The sequence below is a fragment of the Gopherus flavomarginatus genome, chromosome 23, assembly GCF_025201925.1.
Source record: "Gopherus flavomarginatus isolate rGopFla2 chromosome 23, rGopFla2.mat.asm, whole genome shotgun sequence".
NCBI lineage: Eukaryota > Metazoa > Chordata > Testudines > Testudinidae > Gopherus > Gopherus flavomarginatus.
This window is the reverse complement of record NC_066639.1, coordinates 14,837,643-14,853,217: the sequence shown is the minus strand read 5'-3', so window position 1 is coordinate 14,853,217 and position 15,575 is coordinate 14,837,643. Positions and strand designations below refer to the sequence as shown.

Below are 15,575 nucleotides of genomic sequence, written 5' to 3'. Positions count from 1 at the left end.
GTCTGTCCATCCCCTCCACTCCCGTTTCTCTGTCCATCCATCCATCCTCCTCACTCACCTTTCTCTGTCCGTCCATCTATCCCCATCACTCTCCTTTCTCCGTCTGTCCATCCGTCCCCCTCCCTCCCCCTTCTCGGTCTATCCATGCCCCTCACTCCTATTTCTCTGTCCATCCGTCCCCCTGTCATGGACTCACACAGGTTGTGCCCACTCTTGGCCCCCTGTGGTCCATGGGGGGAACCCCCTTCAGTGCGACAGCCCTTCTCGGGGGTCCGCTCTCTCTTGGGGTCAGGCCCCTCCACCTCCTGGAGCCGCACCTCTCTGAGCCTTAGCACGTCTGTCTCTTGCCGTGGGCCCCCTAAGGGAGTCCCCTCACTCTGGACCCCCGGGGCCTTCACACCCAGAGAGAATAATGCCCCCCCATCCCCTGCCCTGTTCTCTAGCTTGGAGCGACTCTCAGCCAGTGTAAAACAGGAGGGTTTATTGAGCATTTGAACACAGCATAGGAAACTCTCTGGGCCTCAGGCCTGGCCTCCCTCAACCCAGCCCATCCCAGTCCCCATCCACCCAGGTGGGCTCTGCCTGCTCCCCCTCTCCAGCTCAGAGCCCCCTGCTTCCCAGCTGGGCATCTGATATCACCAGCCCCAAGCCCCCTCTGTCCATTGTCTTCTCTCCAGGGAAACAGGTCACTGGGCCCTCTCTTTTCCATCCTTTGTTCCCCTTTGGCTGGAACCAGATCATCAGGTCACCGGGGTCCTCTCTCCTCAGCCCTTTGTCCTCCCGCTGGCCAGAACCGGCTGACTGCCAAACTGGGGAGGGCCTCTTAGTCACCAGGGTTCCCCATCTCCAGGCCATTGTCCGGGGATCCCGGCTGCTAGGCGAGGTCACACCTGGTCCTCTGCACCAACAAACCCTCTCCCACCACCTTGTTAAACATGCAGCACACGGGGAAACTGAGGCATGCACACACTATTCATGTAAAACGCTACACAAATCCCCCACTTCCTCACATCTCTCCCCCTTTCGAGACTGAACTGAGCGGAGTCACTCCAGCTAGTGACCCGGGGACATTCAGGCCCCCGCATCTCCGGGACAACGCATCAGCTATAACATCTGCACTCCTTAACACGGACCACTCCCATGTGATCAACCTGGCAGATCAGACTCCACCGTAGGAGTTTGGCATTGGCCTCTTTCATCTGGTGCAGCCACGGAAGGGCGAGTGGTCAGGGGTGAGTGTACACCACAAAGCGCCGCCCAGACAGATCCGGCTACAGCTTTTTAAGAGCCCATCCCAGGGCCAGACATTCCTTCTCTGTGGCCGTGTCGTTCTGCTCCCGGAGGAGCAGCTTCTTGGCCTGTGTCAGCACCTCACCCAGGGGTTTGTCCAAGTCTGGGTTTGCCGGGTGAAAGTCGTCTTCAGGGTACAGAGCATCCCGCTGGCTCAGCTCGGGCCAGGCCACCTCGTCTGGTGTGCCCCACCAACTTCCCAATCTTGGTAATGGGAGCGAAAGTGGAGAACAAACCTTCAGTGGTACCCAGCCGTCCCATTAGAGACCTGTGTCTTGGGTTGAGGAATGGGCCGATCTCTGGTTGCCTTCACCTTGGCTGCCTCTGGCTTTAGGCAGCCGCTTTCCACCATGTGGCCTGGGTTCGACACCTCTGCCACACTCGTCTCACCAGGATGCAGGATGCCTCTATCATCCCATCCTGGAGGCTTCCCAGTCCCTCTTCATTGGGACACACGGTTCTCCCAGGCCGGGCTGAAGACACAGCTATCATGAAGGTAACCAGGCACAGTCCTCCACCACCCTCAGTCACTGATCCTCCGGCACTGGGGGTGGTGGTGGCAGGCACCCCTTTGAGACCAAAAGGTAGAACCAGGAACTCAGGCCCTTGGGAGCAGATTTCAACCCTGCAACTGGGTCCAAAGGCATGTGCCAGTAGCCCCATGTGAGATTCACTCCCTCCACCCCACTTGTCCATCACGCCCACTGGGTCTGATTGACTCATCTTACTTGGGGTCTGGCCCCCATGGGCGAGTCCCAGGGCCTGGGGGATGGCTGGATCACCCCTAACACCAGTACATCACTGCCCTTTCTTTCCTGGTCCCCGGCGACTGTGAATGGGGACCACCTCCCCTCCCCTCCATGCACGGCTCGATTGGCGAACCCGGGTCAGCTGGCACGGGGCTGTGGGGACGAATGCAGCCCCTGGGATCTCAGCCAGCGGACGGGTTAGCTGGTCACAGAGGGGAAGTTATTCCAGCAGGAGGTCGGCTCCCGGTTCAGGAGAGAGATTTCCTTTCCCCTACTCCTTCCCCTGCTGACACATACGGCCGCACCACCACGCTCCCTGTCGAAGTACAACCGGGCAGCTCCAGCACCTGACTCATCTCCATCAGCTGGTTGGTGGTGCCACAGGGCTCTTCCCAGATGCTCGTCACGCTGAGCTGAGACCCTTCTGCTGGCCCCCGATCCGGCCCGTCGTCGTACCAGCCCTTTTACTGTTCCCCTCCTTCTCCTTCCACGCACCAACTCAAAAGGGTGGACCCCTGTGAATTTCTGGGGCAGTAAACGTTCTGCAGTAGCTCTCGGTTGCACCGAACCCCCCCATGTTTAGCAGAAGGGACATGCCCTGGTGGTACTTCTGGGGGACCACCAGACACCTTCTGATCCCCCAAGTTCAGTTTTCATTCAGGAAGCCCTTTCCTGGTACCGGGTCACTCCTTTCACCTGGATCCTTCCCCAGGATCTTGCAACACCTCGCAGGGCCCACTGCTTCTTCCAGGAGGGATTCTTCTATGGTTGGGTCTCGAATTCAGCTGCTGGGTTCGGGGACCAGCCTGCATGGGTGTGTCTCAGTTTCTCCATCTCAGGACAAGATCTCAGTCTCAGTCCTATTAAGCCCTGTCTCAGGCAACTCACTTCCCCCCATTGGAGGTCCATGCCCCCATGCTGGGTGGATTGCCAGTGCCAGGCCATGGGCCCTCCCTGATCTCAGCCACAGGCAACGACCTGGGCACCGTCTGGCCAGTTCTTCAGTCCAACCCCCATCAGCACCTCTGCAGGGAGCTGATCCTGCACCCCAGCCTCTTTGGGGCACCTCACTACAGGACCTTAACTGGGGGTCCGACCACCCCCAGCGCCCGTGTCCCAGTGAGGGTAGGGAGCAAACCCACTGCTTTGGTGGCTGCATCAGAGCCAGTGGGAGCCACCTCTCTCCTGGGCAGGGCTGTTGTCCCACTCAGCTCCTACTAGCCAAAGGGGAATGTACCCCCCGGTCCTGCAGGCCGGGCTATTTATGGGCCATTCACATGCATGCTGGCTTCTGCCTTCTCCGCCTCACAATCTCTGGGTTCAGCTCTTTGGCCGTTACTGGCACCGGGTCTGGATCCTGTCTTAAAGAAACAGTCACTTCCCAAGGGTACATCAAAGCTGATGTGCTGACATTTCAGGTCCTTCAGGTCCCATGGCCTTCATGGGCACCCCTGAGCTGAGCTTCCTGGAGTCCCACCTTGGAGAGGTCTCTGGGTGACTCCCCTTCTGAGTCCCCGATGTGGGTCTCCCTCCTCCCCCCGATCTGATGTCCGCAAACTCATCCGCCACTGGCCAGATCTTTAGACTTCTGGTCCACTAACCACATCTTAAGCTCTGGAGGGCAGATATCATGCAGATGCTCCAACCCCACCAGGTTATACACGTCCTCTGTGGTGGTGGCCCCTGCACCCTTCCCCCAGTTGCGGAGATATTCCCCCAGCAAGTTGGCAACCTCCTTGTAAGTGACACTTGTGGTCTAGTGTACACCCCGGAATTGTTTCCTATACGCCCTGGGGATCAGTTCAAACTTCATCAGCAAAGCCTGTTTGAACAGGTCATCGTGCCCCATCTCAATACCATCCATTTGGCTGAACGCCTCTATGGCCTTGGGACCCAGCACGGGAGTCCGACAGCAAAGGAGTGTCAATCTTTTTTCAGATCACAAGCCTTCTCAAAGGCTGTGAGGTAAGCATCAATATCCCCCCCCCATCCTTAAACGGGGGCATCAGTTTGGTGTCTAGATTCCCCACACCACTGGCGACTTGGGGCCCTTCCCCACTTACCTCCCGGCAGGCCTTCTTGGCCCGCTGCTCCTCCATCTCCAACTCAGCTTCTGCTGTTCTGCACGGTCCACCTCCTCCGCTCCTCGCTCCAGCTCCAGCTCCAGTCTCCACAGCTCCTCCAGGGAGGAACCTGACTGGGGTCCCCCTGTGCTGACTGGGGAGCGGACTGCCCCCATGGCTACTCCCCGGCTCTCCTGGCAGCCAGGCGCTGCAATGCTCCTGCGCTCGCAGCCAACTATCTACAGGGTGCATCCACCAACCATCCTCTGCTACTATGTTGTCATGGACTCAGATTGTGCCCACTCTTGGCCCTGTGTTGTCCCTGGAGGGGGGAACCCCCTTCAGTGCAACAGCCCTTCTCAGGGGTCCTCTCTCTCTCTCTCTCTCCAGGGTTAATCCCCTCGCACCTCTCTGAGCCTTAGCACGCCTGTCTCTGTCATGGGCCCCCTTAGGGTGTCCACTCGCTCTGGACCTCCGGGGCCCCCATGCCCAGAAGGAATAATGCCTCCCTGTTCCCTAGTCCGGAGCGACTCTCAGCCAGAGTAAAACAGAAGGGTTTATTGAGTGTTGAACACAGCGTAGGAAACCCTCAGGGCCCTCAGGCCTGGCCTCCTTCAGCACGGCACATCCCGGTCTCTCCTGCATCCAGGTGGTCTCTGGCTGCTCCCTCTCTCCAGTCCAGAGATCTCCTCCTTACAGATGGGCATTCGATATCCCCTCCCCCAAGCCCTGCCTCTGTCCTTTGTCTTCTCTCCAGGTAAACAGGTCACCTGGGCCTCCTCTCCTCTCAGCTGTCCTTTGTCCCCCTCTTGCTGGAACCGGCAGGTCAGGTCACCGGGGTCCTTTCTCCGCAGTCCATTATCCTCCCACTGGCCAGAACTGGCTGTGACTTCCAAGCTGGGTTTCCAGGGCACCAGTCGCGGGGGTATCCATTCTCCAGGCCGTTTGCTGGCCCTCTGTAACCACAAGCTCCCTCTCCCACTATCTCGTTAAACCAGGGAAAATGAGTCCCACTCCCTCTGCTTGCAAACCATTGAAAACAACAACAAAAAACCCTGCTTCGTCACAACTGCTAATATAGACCCCATCGCTTGGCATGCACAGTTGTGATTCTCGTTTCCGATGTGCATTACTTTGCATTTATTGATGAGCCAACAAAAAATACTTAGATCCCCCAAAAAGGATTTGGAATGTTTATTCTCACACCCAACTCCCAATTCCTTGGTTGTGGATGGCATTAATGACCATGGGAGGTGGCACAATGCCAAGGTTACTCCCTATACCAAGGATCAGAAGTGTCTTGATCCTGTTGGTCACCAAAGCTACTCCTCTGCGACATTATCGTCTAGGAGAGCGAATCGGCAGGCACGTGTGTCAAAATGCGACTCAATGAATTTCACATCTTTACTGACCATTTGCCACCGAAGCACTGGGCCCAATTTTAAGGCCATCCTGGGTGAAGGTCAATTCTTGGCAAAGACATCTTCACAGGGCTCTTTAGATGCTGCTGTAACTCCAGCCTGGTCCAATTTCACCATGATTGTAATGGAACGAGTATCTTCACTCCGGATCTCTGGCTTCGCTGAAGTCTCCGGTAGAGATCACAAATGATCTTCAGACGCTACGGACGATTCCCGTCATGAGCCAAAGGATTCACAGGCAAAGACCTCACCCACCTCACTCGGCTACTTTCCATGGACCCACCTGAGCCTCCGACCAAGGGATGCCAAGCAGCAGCTGGCTTAGTGCCACGGCTGCTTCGTCCCAGCTGTTTGCATCCCCTCCGTGCCAGTGCTGATGGCATGGTTGGGAGTCTGAACCTGCTGCTGTACTCTCAAAGCCTTTGGACGTTACCTCTTCCAATTCCAGCCTCATCCACCAAGTAGGTTTTGCAGGTCATAATCTCTCAGTCATTCCATCCATTTCACCCCCGTCCCTCCCAACCGCCCTCCTTCTCCATCCCTTCCCAGGGGCCCATCTCATGACCAAGTGTTTCCTGAACTAACTCGTTGGCTCTCCTGGAGTCTCTCGCCCTCGGGGGGAGTTTTCCCATTCTTTAATTGTTCTTGTGGCTCTTCCCAGGACCCATCTGTGACGTTGCACTCCGTGTGATTTTATGAAAATATGCTAAGAAGCGTGAATATAATGTAACTGGAATATGCTTCATGCAAAAGGTCTCTTGTAAGGTATCATTACAAAGCTTATAATCTACTGAGTGTGTTCATCCTAGCTGTATGAATGTAAGGACTATAAAATGTAACTCTGAGGGCCTTTTGTAATTATGCGAAGTGGTGGACCATTAATGGTGGCTTGGAATCTTGATGCCTCCCATTGACCAGGACAATTGGCTCTGTCTACTTGCAAGCCTTCCTGTGAGTCAGGCCGGGAAGAATGGAGGCTTGAGGGGGGCGGTATCCCAGGACATGTGAGCATGTCACCTGTGACTGGAATCCATCTTAAACCTGGTGCTTTTCCATTGAGAAGGAGGGGTGGAGACCCAGAGAGACAAAGGATTCCCAGCTTGGGCCAAAGCCATAAAAAGGGGTGGAAGAGAACAAAGGTGGTTGCCAGTCATGAGAAATCCCCGAGCTACCACCTGAGCTGGAACAAGGACTGTGCCAGGGGACAGGATTGGGCCCAGACTAGGAAGGAGTCTAGTCTATGACAAATCTCACCCTCAGAGATCTTCCAATGAGCTTCTACCTGCATTTAGTTTCCTACTGTATTAGGCTTAGACTTGCGTGTTTTGTTTTATTTTGTTTGGTAACTTGCTTTGTTCTGGCTGTTATTACTTGGAACCACTTAAATCCTACTTTTTATACTTAATAAAATCACTTTTGTTTATTAACTAACTCAGGGTAAGTAATTAATTCCTGGGGGAAGCAAACAGCTGTGCATCTCTCTCATAGAGAGTGGACAACTCATGAGTTTCCCCTGCATAAGCTTTATACAGAGTAAAGCGGATTTATTTGGGGTTTGGATCCCATTGGGAGCTGGGTGCTGGAGACAGGAGCACTTTCTAAGCTGTTTTCAGTTAAGTCTGCAGCTTTTGGGGGATGTGGTTCAGACCTGGGTCTGGGTTGCAGCAGGCTGGCGTGTCTGGTTCATGAAGGCAGGGTACTGAAGTCCCAGGCTGGCAGGGAAAACAGTCTCAGAGGTAGTCTTATCACATCAGGTGGCAGTCCCCAAGGGGGAGTCTCTGTGACCCAACCCATCACACCATCTCCAATTGACCTGCCTCCTCCTGGAACCATGAGTACCAGAACTGGGCACAGGATTCCAGCAGTGGTGGCACCAGGAACAGAAGCACGCTGGATCCTTGGTGATTTGTCAACATCTGTCTTGAATGGTGGATGCTGGGAAACACGGAGCCTTGAGGGAGATTTGAACCCCTGTCCCCAAAGACAGAGGTGACACGTGGGCAGCACGGGGGGGCCTTTCCTAGGGTAATGTTGGCACCAGAATGAATGGAGCTAAATGGGCTAGGGATTAGTGGAGGCCAGAGAGCAGAGAGTTTCTATCCACTGGAAATGGGAGAGCCTGGACCAGCCTCCCACGAGGTGCTGTGGGGGCCAAATGACTTAATTCATTTTGTGAAAGAGCTGGAGAAATATCTGAGGGGGGGTTGGGTGAGGGGGTTGTTGATGAAGATCAGAAGCAGCGCTCGCCAGCCTCTGGGACCCCCGTTCTCCTCCTGGTTTAGGTCTCGTGTTCGTAATGCTCATGCTTCAGGGCCTCAGCCGGGCACCTGCAAGGGTCAAGAAGGGTACTTACCCTGGTGTCTCCTGACGCCAGGGCCGGCTTTGGGCTGATTTCCCTGATTCCCGGGAATCAGGCCCCACTCCTAAGAGGGCCCCACTCCTTAGGCTCCTTTTTAATTTTTTAAAATTATTTTACTCACCCGGCACCCATGTGTGTGGGGGTGTCTGGGTCTTCGGCAGCATTTTGGCAGCGAGGCGGGGTGGTCCACTCCGGGTCTTCGGCTGCATTTTGATGGCAGCGGGTCCTTTTGGTGCTGCGGAAGACCTGGAGTGGCCCCCCGCCCCCGAAGTGCCACCAAAGACCCATAGTGGATCTCCCCCACTGCAGCCGAAGCCCCGGACCGCTGCCAGGTATTAGAACTGGGTCCCGCAGTTCATAAAGCCGGCCCTGCCTGGCGCTGTTCATGCATCTGCGTGCTTGCTTCCTCTGAGGCAGATGGGACATGGGAAAGGTTTCGGAAAACCCTCACGCCAGCAGCCTGGCTGCTGGGTCTTGCTCACGGGTTCAGGATCCAGCCAATCACCTGATTTGGGCCGGGAAGGAATTTCCCCTCCCGGGTGAGAGTGGCAGGGACCTTGTGGGTGTGTGGTTACACCTTCCCCTGTAGCATAGGACAGTGATCTCTCGTGGGGCTCATCTGGGCACGTCTCACATAGTCAGTTCCCTGCTGTGACAGGGTCTCAGGCACAGAGGGCACCTTGGGCTCGCCTGTTCTCAGCCAGTTGAGACACCGGAGGGCTGGGATACCGCGGTTTAATGTCGGAGGTGGGGTGTGTTAGTTCGTTAGTGCTATGCAGGAGGTCACCCTAGACGATCATATGGTTTCCTCCAGCCTCAAACTCTCAATGCCAGGGGCGCGGCCCCCCTGCTGAGTCCTCCACCCTGATTCCTGCAGCCCAGCACCCCCTTCTGCCCGCACCTTGCTCCCTGCAACCCAGCACCCCCTGCTGAGCCCCCTGCCCCGCTCCCTGCAACCCAGCACCCCCTGCTGAGCTCCCTGCAACCCAGCACCCCCTGCTGCCCCCGCCCTGCAACCCAGCACCCCCTGTTGAGCCCCCTGCCCCGCTCCCTGCAACCCAGCACCCACTGCTGCCCCCGCCCTGCAACCCAGCACCCCCTGTTGAGCCCCCTGCCCCGCTCCCTGCAACCCAGAACCCCCTGCTGAGCCCCCTGCCCCGCTCCCTGCCCCACAGCACCCCCTAGAAGGGCTGCCTTGGGGCCAGCCCTGCCTGCCAGGGGAGACCGCCCCCTTCTGAGCCCCCCACCCCATTCCCTGGCTCTCTTCCCTGCTTTGCCCAAGAGCTGACTGAGGACCAAGGTCACCACTGACCTCCCCTGGTGACCCATCCATTCCCTCCATCCTTCCTCACCTTGCCCGTGGCTTCTCCCGCCCCAGCCCATCCACGTGGGGCAGGCGACATTCAGGCTGGGGCTGCTGGAGATGAGCTCACACGTGGCTGCCTAGGCCACTGGGCTGCTTCACACCTAATGCGACCGGGCAGCTGGGGCCAAAGGGTTAATCCCAGTTTAGTTCATCTGGGGGATTAGGATTGGGGGCGGGGGAGGGGAGCGGACAGATTTATGGAAGCGCTGGGTGGGCACGTGTTGCCATCATTTGGCTAATACCAGCCGAGGCTGATGAGATCAGGTGGATTTAGGCCAGAACAGCTGTCCTCGCCTGCTGTGACCTTTTGCCTTGGCCTGTCATGGAAATGTGCCATGCAAGGCCCCATGCATATGGGGCAGGAGGGATAGGGGGGACGGGGCTGCCTGCTGTCAGGGCAAGGGGCACCTCTTTGAAGGTCATGGCGGGTTGGTATGGGCTGTGGGACCTGCGCGCTGGAAAGACGGTTGCCGTTGTTGGCATTATGGTGCCATATTGCTGGCAGGTCTGGAATATAGTTGCTGCTAGTCCCAAATATGGCCGCCGTTGTTAACAGTATCTCTACAGTTACAATATGGCCGGCATTGTTAGCCGCCGTTAGTGACAATATGGCTAGCATATTGGCAGTATGGCCGTTGTTAACAATATGTCTACTGTTCACAATCTGGCCGCAGTTCTTAACAATATGGCCACTGCTGTTTGCAATATGGCCATTGTCATTCGCAATATGGCCATTGTCATTCGCAATATGGCCGCCATCGTTTGCAATATGAGGGCCATTGTTGGCAACAGGGTCGTCATTAATGACCATATTGCTGGCATGGTCACAATCTTGGCCATCACTGGGGGTCGGGGGGGCAGGGCTGGCCATGAATGCTGCAACATGCTTTTCTGGTGATTTTCAAGAGCCGCCCACCCCTTGTAACGCTTTGCAATGCTGAAACAAACCTGCAAAAGTCAGGACCCCCACCACTAAATGTTGTGTCGTTTATGCACGGCCCATTGGCAATTGGCTGCCGAAGTTAAGAATATGGCCACCATTGTTAGCAATATGGCTGGTGACCACCGTCATTAATAACATGGCTGCCATTGTTGACAATACAGCCGGGGACAGAACCCAGGAGTCCTAGCTCCCCCACTTTCTATTTCTCATTCTAACACCTGTCTTTTCTCTCTTCCAGGTGCACTGTTCCCTGTAGCTCCGGTGACAGCGACTTCTCCTCCCATGATGTCGGGTGCAGCGGCCGGACCCTTTTCCAGCCAGGTCTCCAGGGCCTGGCCCCCAAGGGGCTAAATAGCCCGGTGCCCTTTCCTCACACTGGCCATCCCCCGGCTCCCTGGAGCCATGGCTCCCACCTGGATTGGCTTCCACAGGTCCCTGCTGCACCTCTCCAACCATCCCAGGTGGGGACGGCGGTTGCCCCAGGCTCCCCTGCTCTGGCTCCTGCTCCTGGGCTGGCCTGCCTGGGTCCAGCCAGCCACCTTCAAGGTGGGGGTGATGGGGCCCTGGACCTGCGACCCCATGTTCGCCCAGGCCTTGCCCGAGGTGGCTGCCCAGCTGGCCGTTGGGCGGCTCAACAGAGACCCCACCATGAACCAGGGCTACTGGTTCGACTATGTGCTGCTGAACGAGGAGTGCCAGACCAGCCAGGCGCTGGTGGCCTTGGTCAACGCCGAGCGTTACGCCTCCGGCTTCGTGGGGCCGCTCAACCCGGGGGTCTGCGGGGCCGCTGGGCCCCTGGGCCGGGCCTGGAACAAGCCTATCTTCTCCTGGGCCTGCCTGAACGGGGACGCCGAGGTGGAGCGGTGGGGCACCTTTGCCCGGCCCCTGCCCCGGGCCTCGTCCGTCCTCTACGCTGTCTTCAAATTCTTCCGCTGGGCCCACGTGGCTGTGGTCACCTCCCGGCAGGACCTGTGGGTGGAGATGGGGCAGGGCCTGGCCAGCTCCCTGCGTGAGTTCGGCTTGCCCGTGGGCGTGGTGACCACCATGGAGCCCGGGGCCGATGGGGCCCAGAATGCCTTGCGGAAGGTGCAGAGGGCCGACAACATCAGAGGTACATTGGCAAGGGAGGGGCAGGACTCCTGGGTTCTCTACCTGGCTCTGGGAGGGGCCTGGGGGGTCTAGTGTTTAGAGCAGAGGAGCCAGGATGGCTGGGAGCTGAAACTGGAGGAATTCAGACAAGAACTAAGGGGACCGCGTTGCTCTGGAAGGGGGATCAGCTGTTGGGAATGGGCCCGCAAAGAGGGAACATGCCCCATTGCTGGGAGATTTTCAAGGCCGAGGGGACACACTGGCTGAGCTGAAAGCTGCGAGTTCAACAGGAGGGCTTGGTGAGGTCCCCTGGGCTCTGGCCAGTCCTGCTGGCCCTGCTGGCCTGGGGATGTGTGAATTTACCAGGGGCTGGGTGCCTAGATAGAGAGAGAAGATGGATGTGAGTGTAGGCGGATGGACGGACAGAGAGATGCAGGGGCGATGGATAGATACATTCATAAGAACGTTTGTATGGGGATGGGTGGATAGAGAGGCATGGGGAGGGATGGATGGAGAGTGGAGTGTGTGGGGATGGATGCATGGACAGACAAAAAGATGTGGGGGGGATGGATGGATGGACAGATGGAGAGGCGTGTGGGGTGGATGGATGGACAGACGGAGAGATGTGCGTGGGAATGGATGTACAGACAGACAGAGAGGTATGTGTGGAGGATGGATGGATGGATGGATGAACGGACAGATGGAGAAGCATATGTGGGAATGGATGGACGGACAGATGGAGAGGTGTGTGGGGTGGATGGATGGATGGGACCTGTGGGGGACAGATGGACACATGGAGAGGTGCGTGGGGAATGTATGGATGGACAGACGAAAAGGTGTGCGGGGGATGGATGGATAGACAGACGGAGAGGCATGTGGGAATGGATGGATGGACACATGGAGAGGTGTGGCAGGGATGGATGGATGGAGGGACTGACAGGTGTGGGGGGATGGATGGATGGACAGACAGAGAGGTGTGTGTAGGGTAGATGGATGGATGGATAGACGGAGAGGTGTGTGGGTGGATGGATGCATGGGACCGGTGGGGCATGGATGGACACATGGAGAGGTGTGTGTGTGGGGTAGATGGATGAATGGATGGACAGACAAAGAGATGTGTGGGGTGGAGGAAGCATAAGGCCTGTGGGGCATGGATGGACACATGGAGAGGTGAGGTGTGTGGGGTAGATGGATGGATGGACAGACAGAGAGGTGTGTGGGTGGATGGATGGATGGATGGGGCCTGTGGGGGATGGATGGATACATGGAGCGGTGTGTGTGAGGGGTAGATGGATAGGGTTAGGGTTAGGGAGATGGAGAGATGTGTGGGTGGATGGATGGATGGGGCCTGTGGGGCATGGATGGACACACAGAGAGGTGTGTGTGTGGGGTAGATGGATGGATGGATAGACAGAGAGGTATTTAGGGTAGATGGATGGATGGATAGATGGAGAGGTGTGTGGGGTGCATGGATGGATGGGGCCTGTGGGGGATGGATGAACACATGGAGCGGTGTGTGTGAGGGGTAGATGGATAGGGTTAGGGTTAGGGAGATGGAGAGGTGTGTGGGGTGGATGGATGCATGGGACTGGTGGGGCATGGATGGACACATGAAGACGTGTGCGGGGATGGAGAGACAGAGGCATGAGGGGAATTGAGGGGTGTGCGGAGATGAGTGGTCAGAGGACCCTGTGGGGTGATGGATGGAACCCCAATGTCCTGGTGCAAGGGGGAAGCCGAATCCCAAGCTGAGGAGGGCTGGGGGGCAGAGAGGGACCAGCCTCGCCCATCACTCTCACTTGTTGGGTGCTTTTCAGCCTTCCGTTGTGTCTTCCTCCCCTCCCCCGATGTCCTCTTGCCCCCCATGCCCTCTGCCCCCCCAGTGGTGGTGATGTGTATGCATTCGGTGCTGCTGGGCGGGGAGGAGCAGCGCCTCCTGCTGGAGAAGGCCGAGGACCTGCGCATGACAGACGGCACCTTCGTCTTCATCCCTTATGACGCGCTAACGTACAGCCTGCCCTACCGTCGGACTCCCTACCCCGTGCTGGGTAACAACACCAAGCTGCGGCTGGCCTATGATGCCGTGCTCACCGTTACCATCGACGCCCCTGAGCGTGGCTTCCGCGAGGCTTTCCAGGACGCCCAGCAGGCGCACGAGCTGCCGGCTCACCTGGACCCCATGCAGGTGGGCACCGGACACAGAGGGCACAGGCCGTAGGGTGCTGGGCACGACCCTGGGATGGGCGGAGAGGTGTTGGGACCATGGCCAATGGGTCGGCAGGAGGGTTGAGCCAACGGAGACATGAGATGGATATGGCCTTGAGCCAATGAGAAAAGGGGAGGATTGGGATACAGCTGTGGCCAATGGCAAGACAGAAAGAGATGGCTGTGGCTAGTGCAGAGTTGGAAAGTGCACACGGGCGGCCATTGGGGAAGTGGGATGGAGGTGCACAGGGGTGGGAAATGGGGAGGTGGGATGGAGGTGCACAGGGGTGGGCAATGGGGAGGTGGGATGGAGGTGCGCAGGGGTGGGCAATGGGGAGGTGGGATGGAGGTGCGCAGGGGTGGGCAATGGGGAGGTGGGATGGAGGAGCCCAGGGGTGGGCAATGGGGAGGTGGGATGGAGGTGCACGGGGTGGCCATTGGGGAGGTGGGATGGAGGTGCGCAGGGGTGGGCAATGGGGAGGTGGGATGGAGGTGCGCAGGGGTGGGCAATGGGGAGGTGGGATGGAGGAGCCCAGGGGTGGGCAATGGGGAGGTGGGATGGAGGTGCGCAGGGGTGGCCATTGGGGAGGTGGGATGGAGGTGCGCAGGGGTGGCCAGTGGGGAGGTGGGATGGTGGTGCACGGGGTGGGCAATGGGGAGGTGGGATGGAGGTGCGCAGGGGTGGCCATTGGGGAGGTGGGATGGAGGTGCTCAGGGGTGGCCATTGGGGAGGTGGGATGGAGGTGCACGGGGTGGGCAATGGGGAGGTGGGATGGAGGTGCGCAGGGGTGGCCATTGGGGAGGTGGGATGGAGGTGCGCAGGGGTGGCCAGTGGGGAGGTGGGATGGTGGTGCGCACATGTGGCCAATGGAGAGACAGCAGGAAAATGAAAGCAGGAAAGTTGGCTGATGTGCAGCCATGGCCAATAGGGAGGTAGAAAGGAGTGGACTCAACTGACGCCCAGCTCTGGCCAATGAGGATACCGCACTGTTGGGATGCTGGAGGGTGTGTGCCAAGACCCGCAACCCTCCCTCCCTCCTCTTGACCCCGCTCCCCCTCTACCCGCAGGTGCACCCACTCTTTGGCACCATCTACAACTCCATCTACTACCTGGCCAAGGCGGTGGAGCGCACTCGGCAGGCCGGCCGCTGGGTGATGGGCTCCAGCGTTGCTGAGCATGCCCGGGACTTCCAACTGGATGGCTTCTGCCAGCCGCTAACGGCTGCCGAGGACGGCGACCCCCTGGTAACTTACATTATCCTCGACACAGATGGCAAAGGGAACCGTCTCTGGCCCACCTACAGCGTGGCCATGGGGCCCGAGGGGCTGCGCTACGTGGGGCACGCCATCCACTGGCCCCACAGCGCCAGCCCCACCACTGACTCGAGATGCTGGTTCGACCCAATGTCCGTCTGTTCCGGGGGTGAGTGCTTGCTGTCTGGCCGTCTGTCCTCCAGCCTCCCCATGTGTCTCTTCCTGTACGCATCTGGTCTGTCTTTCTGTTTAGCGAGACATCTGCCCCCGTGCACCCCCACCCATCTGTCTGTCTGTCTAGCCATCTGTCCACACGTGCACCCATCCACCCGTCTGTCCGTCCCCGTGCGCGCCTATCCGTCCATCCCCATGTGCACCCATCCACGCATCCGTTTATCTGTCCATTCCCATGCACAGCCATCCACCCATCCGTTTATCCGTCCATTCCCACGCACAGCCATCCACCCGTCCGTTTATCCGTCCATCCCCATGCGCACCTATCCCCCTGTCCATCCAGCCATCTTTCCCTACATGCACCCATCCATCCTTCCATCCAGCCATCTGTCCCCATGCGCACCCATCCATCCATCTGTCCATCCCCATGTGCACCCATCTGCCCTTCCATCCATCGCCATGTGCACCCATCCACCTGTCTGTTTCTCCATCCATCCCCGCACACCCATCTGCCCATCCCCGTGCGCACCCATCTGCCCATCCGTCCATCCCCATGCGCACCTATCCATCCTTCCATCCAGCCATCTGTCCCCATGTGCACCCATCCATCCATCTATTCATCCCCACACGCATCCATCCACCCGTCTGTCCATCCTCATGTG

At 58.0% G+C, this 15,575-nt stretch overlaps 1 protein-coding gene across 2 annotated transcripts in view; it reads left to right on the top strand.

Annotated features, from left to right (window-relative positions):
- The window catches only part of GUCY2D (guanylate cyclase 2D, retinal), a 55,535-nt gene that overhangs the window by 19,404 nt on the left and 20,556 nt on the right, over positions 1-15,575 (top strand). For both annotated transcript variants that reach the window (XM_050932741.1, XM_050932740.1), the window contains exons 2-4: positions 10,430-11,302; positions 13,164-13,465; positions 14,554-14,908. In XM_050932741.1, the coding sequence (XP_050788698.1) occupies positions 10,594-11,302; positions 13,164-13,465; positions 14,554-14,908 (1,366 nt within the window). In that variant the 5' untranslated portion in view covers positions 10,430-10,593. The remainder of the gene's footprint in view (positions 1-10,429; positions 11,303-13,163; positions 13,466-14,553; positions 14,909-15,575) is intronic.